Source organism: Frankliniella occidentalis, unplaced genomic scaffold (assembly GCF_000697945.3).
Source record: "Frankliniella occidentalis isolate FOCC.00 unplaced genomic scaffold, Focc_3.1 Scaffold473, whole genome shotgun sequence".
Taxonomy (NCBI): domain Eukaryota; kingdom Metazoa; phylum Arthropoda; class Insecta; order Thysanoptera; family Thripidae; genus Frankliniella; species Frankliniella occidentalis.
This window is the reverse complement of record NW_026267591.1, coordinates 53,027-59,628: the sequence shown is the minus strand read 5'-3', so window position 1 is coordinate 59,628 and position 6,602 is coordinate 53,027. Positions and strand designations below refer to the sequence as shown.

Sequence of the window (6,602 nt, the reverse complement as noted above, 5' to 3'; positions counted from 1 at the left end):
AATAAATGATAGTCTTTCATAATGACGTACGTTATTAAAAATTAAATTGTTTAGGCACAGTGATCATTGTTGTGGATTGTGCGGAACGGTAGTTTGAATAGATGTGTCACAAGGTCGAAGGTTTCGTGCCTTTCAATTCGTTTAACTCTGACCTGGAGGTTCTGGCGGCTTTGGGCGAAGAGCGTTGGAAGCGATGTTTCGGCCAAACTGGCTAAGCGCCTCTCCCGATGCAGATATGATGTTACCCTTAGCCGACAAAAGCTGACCTTTGACCCGCACCAGTTGCCCCTTGAGGGCGATGACCCCACCAGTTATAGCCCTGACGGCCTGCATAAGGACTCCCAGGAGCGACTGCCTGAAGGACTGGAAGTCGAAGCTCCTCTGGCCGTACACCTGCGGGCAAAGGGCATGAGGGAGGTTGTCAACTGGAAAGTGCTCGTCTTTCCATGGCTGGGCTGGGTTCAAGATCTTTTGGTCGTCGACTTACCATGGGGAGCCCTGCTCCCATGCCGATGTAGTTACCGTAGGTGGGGCCCTTGCCGTCGACGGCCACCCCGGCGGTGGCCGAGTTGCTGCTCGAGCTGCCCAGGATCGCGCTCAGGATGCCCCTTCCTCCAAGAAGGCCTCCTCCGCCACCGAGGGCAGCGGGGGCGGGGGCAGGGGCGGGGGCGCCATACGCGGGCGCCGCACTGCCTAAGGACGCTGGGTACGGGGCGTCCGCAGTGGGGCCGCCGCCGCCGCTGCTGCTGCCGCTGCTGCTGCCGCTGGCACCACCGAGCAGCTGAAGGATGTTCCCGGATCTCTTGGCCCTCTCCACGGCCGTCTGCAGGTTCTGGAGGTTCTGTATATTCTGTAGAGCTTGGAGGTTCTGGAGGGCGTGGATGCTCTGGATGTCGTGGAGGGCCTGCAGCGCCTGGAGGTGTTGCACGTTGGCGGCGGGGTTCGAGTCTCCTGCCGGGGATGACGTCGTCGTCGTTGAGGGTGTTGTCGACGAGATCTCCGGCGCGGCTGTCGTCGAGGTCGATCTCGTCGGTAAGACGGGGGGCAGCTTGTCTCTCAGCAGCCCGAACAGCTGCGGCTCTGCCGACGTGCTTGTCACGCTCAGGAGCAGCGCCAGGCACGTCAGGCACCGCGTCACCTGCAACAGAGACACGCAGATCAGTATTACGTCCTCTCACAGCGAGGGAGATTGAATCATGAGTTAATCAAATCGTATCCAATTTTCATTCCACTCTACAGAACCTAACAACCTAGCTTTGATAGATACAAGCCTAACATAAATACATGCAAAAGAGGTGTGCGCAAGCCAGTCACCTGGGGTGTACCTGGTGGGCTGCCAGTTTTGTCAAAATAAAAAGGAAAGTGGCACATTAATCGGTCATGCATCGTTTTAGCTCCAGGCCGGTGGTGTTAGTGAAATACTTGGTACCGCCGCTATAACCCCTAAAGCGCCCCCCCCCCTTTCCCCATCTCTAATTTCCCTGGCGCTTTATTCTTTTAAACCATACTATACTAATGCTACGAGCTCAGCCGGCAGCGGACGACGCCTCTCACCAGGAGCGGCCTAATTGCGTACTCAGAATGCATTGCAATCCGTCCGACGCTACGCCCCCTTCGCTGCACACGGCCGGCAGCGGCACATAAATGCAGGCGCAACATTTAAATGCAATAATACAAACCCCGCGTTAACGCTCAGCGTTCTACATTTTCTGCGAATCCGAAAGTTCGAAATCGAGTGACAGAGAGGAGGCCCATGTCGAAATAAACAGGCCAGGGGATGGTAAAAGGAGGCTAAAGGTGGTGTGCCTCAGGAGGGCGGGGCAGGGCATATGGCAGGCCGCCACAACCGGTCCGCGGGCCGGGCCGGTCCTTTCGGCCACGCGGGACGGTCGGTGGGTCGGGCGGCGACGGCGTGTATGTGTGCGCACGGCGGTTACGCGAATTGCGTCACGGATAGCCGGTCCCTGCCGGCCGCCGGGCGCTATGTGCCGCACGCGGAGGGACCTGCCAAAGCGCACCGCACAGCGCCCACCTGAGCGGGCGAGAGGACCGCAGTGTCGGAATAATTATTAATGACCTCAATCATGACGCACTCTATTGTGCTACACCCAGAAAATCGTTCTATTGAAACAAGGGAATGCCATTAAAATTAGCCTTGAATCAAGGAAATTGACCTTACATAAACATAACGAAAAAAATCCTTGATTTAAGGAAAAAAATCCCTCATTAAAAAAAATTAACTCACGGAATTTTTGTTGTTAAATGAATTACGTTTTTTTTTTGTTTTTTAAGAACAAGGGAATCGTTTCGTTATGATTTTCTCCAAGGAAACGATTTTCTTGGCGGTACCGCCGCCAGACTGGCGCACATCACGTCACACCGCGAGCGAAAAGTTCGTGGATTTCGTCCGTCTGCGTTTTGTCGTGCCCTGCGCGCGGCTCGTCGGGCCCTCGGCACGCGCGTGCGAGCGTGCGGCGCGCGTGGTGCACGCCATGCAGCAGGCCGCGGTGCGCGCTCGGTGCCGGAGCAGTGCGGAGCGCGGCGGAAGTCTCGGTTTCTTCTCCCGGTTATGTCCTCGACTGTTTGCACGGCGGGCAACACGAGTGAGCTGAGCTGGCAGGCCCCGCCCCGCCCCGCCCCGCTGCAGCAACGTGTGTCGATGAGGCCCGAATTATAATGGCTTTGCGTGCGCCAGTTTTGTTGCATAAAGCGCCGCCGTGCCGCAGGGATTGGCCTTTAAACTTGGAGATTTTGTCACGAAGACGTCATACCAACGCGTTCACGACTACAACAGGTCAAAATTTTGTCAAAAATAAGGCTAAAGAAACGTGAAGTTTTGACGTCGACATGAACCCGTTTTGACCTATTCGTGACGGGGGTAGCGTGCATAGGCGAACTAGCGAGCTTAGTGCACCCTCTTTCGGGGCTCGCGGCAGCCCACCTTGGCTTGAGGGAGGTGCGCGGATGACTCCGCGTTTCCGCTCCTACGCCGCTGCCCGCCCGGCCCGGGGAGCACAGAAAACGAGAACGGTTCCGCGCAGTTAAATATGCTGCAACGAGGGGCATTACTGCATCGAGGGCCACCACCGCCACCGCCGGCCGGCACACCTGTTCGCAGAACACCGCTAACGGAAACACAAACAGAAACAATCATCAAAGCGAGCGAGAGGTCCTCCCCCCTGCGACTTTCTCCCGTTTCCCGCACCTCTGCGTGCTCCTCTCTGCGCGCCCATGACACTTCGCCCTGCCGTCGGTGCATATGTCACACACTACAAGAAGAACACTGCCGCGTCTGGAGCGCCACGACAGCGTGAAAGGCCGATAGAAAAAGTATCTACTAGGAAGTGTTTGCACAGAAAGAAATGTTCGGGCTCATTAATACGCAATGCGCGCTAGCACCATAGCGTATACACACTATCATGATTTTTTTATCCCTAGTTAAAAAACATAGCGCCGCGTTAAAAAGAATCACTTTCACTTCTAAAGCGGTGGTCGCGCGCGCGCAGACAGCCCAAACAGCGACACACAAAAGTATGACCGGCGGAGGCGGCGGGGAGGGTCGCCCCGGCCGGCCACTCATTGTGTCATCCCGATGAGCGATATAAAATCGGCCGAGATCGTCCCCGCGATCAATGGGGTGCGCGCGCGGCGCGGGGTGAGAGCGTGAAGCCGAGCAGAGAGATATTGAATCAAGGATGACCAGCCAGCGCCCGTCCGGGCCCGAGGGGACAGACAATATCTGTGGCGCAGGAAAGTAAAGTGACCGACAACAACAACGGCTGGGCTGGGCAGGCCTGGCCTGGGCAGTAGTTGCCGTGTTCCGGCGGGCGCGGGCGGGTGGCGCGTGCACGGCGTGCAAGGTGCGTGCGCGGGGCGCGTGCCCGCGGCAGCAGTGTTGGTGTGTTTCACCGCGCCGCATAGGACGAGGAGAGGAGGGATTTATTGTGTTCCGCGGAGACTTTCGTGCGCGCCGCGCGACGTGTCGCGGTGCCGCGTCGTGTTGATGACGGCGTCCACGTAAAACGATTGTGATTTTACTCGTTCGGTCGGGTCCGAGGCCGCTGGTGGGGACGAGCACAAGCGTGTTGAGCTGCAGCGGGGTCCTGGAGTGCGCCGGAGTGCGCCCTAGTCACCTCGTCGCCGCCGCGCCACGCGTGGGAAGAAGGCTCGGAATCAATCGCGATCGACCCGCGCGGGCCGAGTGGCACTTTTCCTCTCCGTCACTCTCTCGTCTGCGGCAGTGTTGACGCGCCGAGTGGCCCGACTATAGCGGCGGCGTTGGCGCCCCGCTTTGTCGCGATTCGTGCGTAGCCCCGCCCCGCCCCCCGTCGCTCTGTTCTTGTGTTTGAGGTCAAAGGCTTCCGGCGCGGTGCGGTGTGGGGAGGAGGGGCACACCTACTGGGTCTGGGTCCCACTGAGGAGGAGGTGGAGGAGGAGGAGGAATTTCCATCGGCGGCAGAGAGACCCGAGTCTTCTCCGCCACCGCTCACTGCCCGCACGGCGACGTCACGGAGCGCCTGCAGCATAGGCAACATGGAGGCGGGCGTACACCGCGGTTCAACGGGGCGGCCTACCTCCCGGGGGCGCCGTCGAGGAAGGCTGCTCTTCCAGCAGCAGGCCCAGCCCGGAGCGCCTGCAGCGTAGGCAACATGCAGGCGGGCGCGCACCGCGGCACAACGGGGCGGCCTACCTCCCAGGGGCTTCGCCGCCGCCGCGCCGCCCCTCTATGCCCAATGATTTGTCGCAGGTTACCTCCCAGCAGAGCAGGGGGAGGAGATGCACCTCGTGAGCGGCGCGTGTTGGGGGCAGGGGGCAGCTTCAGCGCAGCGCGGCCTCCCGCCGGCATCCCTATGCCGCCCAGCAGGCGGCCGCACGCACGCGGCAAAGCGGACGATTATTCAAAGCGCCGCGCGCGGGGCGGGACGACCGCGACGACAGCAGAGACCGCACGGCCCGGCCCGGCTCGACCTGACCCGCGACCCTTTGGGCCCCCAATGAGCCCTCCCCGCCGCGCCACGCACCGCACGCGCACGCCGCACTTTTTGTCCCCTCTGATTAGTTGGTACTTTCTCTCTCCCCTGTGGGGGGCGGAGGAGGTCGCCGAGTGCACGGTCCACCCTGACCGACCGCACGCATAAAGCCGCGCGTCTCCCATGACGACGACGCAGCCCCTTTTAGTTATACGCTCCTCGTAAAAAAACGTCTCCTTTTGCGGCGGCGACGACGTCTTGCACGGTGCGCGCTATCGTGTTTAGCCCGTAGCTGGAGAGGCCCCGGAGGCCCCCGTGTGCTCTCTGCACTTCTCGGCGACTCTTTATCGTGCAGCTCCAGCGGCACCCACACAGCACTGTGTTTGCCCCTCCCCCCGGGTTAGAGTAGACCAAGAAAAACTTTTTGTTAAAATGTTAAAGTTCACATTGCCCATCTCGTGCCAATCCATAAAAAACGCTCTCAAAAAAAATTTCATCCAGATCGGACAATATTTGACCCTCCCGAAGTGGGTTCAAAGTTAACATTAGTTTCTTATGGGTCATCGGGCCAAAACGTTACACATTTGGCCTGTGGCTCAAACTATCAATCGTAGAAAAACGCCGTTATCAAAAACGTGATCTACGCTAAAAACCGAGTTAGACGACATGCCGCTTGTCAAAATCCCTCATCTTGTTTAGATTTTAAAATTTGAGAAAACAACTAAAAATAACACATTTTAACGAAAAAACAAATTTTTTTTTACGGAACGCGATGACGGATTTTGACAAGCGGCATGTCGTCTGACTCGGTTTTTAGCATAGATCACGTTTCTGATAACGGCGTTTTTCTACGATTGATAGTTTGAGCCACAGGCCAAATGTGTAACGTTTTGACCCGATGACCCATAAGAAACTAATGTTAACTTTTAACCCACTTCGGGAGGGTCAAATATTGTCCGATCTGGCTGAAAATTTTTTTGAGATCGTTTTTTATGGATTGGCACGAGATGGGCAATGTGAACTTTAACATTTTAACAAAAAGTTTTTCTTGGTCTACTCTACCCCCGGGTGGATTATGCCATGCAACAGCGCCGATGATGCGATGATGTCGGCTGCTGGACTCGGCCGCTTTCTTGGCCCACTCCCACCGCACAGCCCGCGCCGCACCGCTCATCTGCTGACCGCTATTCGCTATTGCACACACTCACCCGAATAGGCTGGAGGAGGCGCGGCGGGGTCCTCCTCTATGCGATGCGAACGCCGCAAGCAGGCAAGAGAGGTTTTTATTCAACTCCATGACTCAATAAGCGACTACGTACACACATGGGGGCTGGGGTAGGGTCATGTTGCGGCAGTGCATCCTGAAAGAGGGTTACTAGGGGGGGGGGGGGTCGTGACCGCATAGTGCCCATTTTATATTGGACGCAATTATCGCGACTTTGCATATTCGATATCCGTGAAAAGGACTCGCGGTGGCGATGACACGCACGCGTTATGTCACGGTGGCGTCAGGTAGCACACGGCACGTGGTGAGCGCCGAGTGTGTGTGTGGGGGGGAGTGTGTGTGTGTGTGTGTGTGTGTGTGTGTGTGTGCAATGGGAAGGGAGCGTCTGCGGCAGATGCGTCCAGTGG

The 6,602-nt window shown here is 57.6% G+C and overlaps 1 protein-coding gene across 1 annotated transcript in view; it reads right to left on the bottom strand.

The window, feature by feature from the left end:
* Nucleotides 1-6: 6 nt before the first annotated feature.
* The window catches only part of LOC113217888 (uncharacterized), a 21,963-nt gene continuing 15,367 nt past the window's right edge, over nucleotides 7-6,602 (bottom strand). The window contains exons 2-3 of the mRNA XM_052274948.1: nucleotides 488-1,138; nucleotides 7-393 (exon numbers count right to left, since the gene is read on the bottom strand). Of these exons, the coding sequence (XP_052130908.1) occupies nucleotides 142-393; nucleotides 488-1,138 (903 nt within the window). The 3' untranslated portion in view covers nucleotides 7-141. The remainder of the gene's footprint in view (nucleotides 394-487; nucleotides 1,139-6,602) is intronic.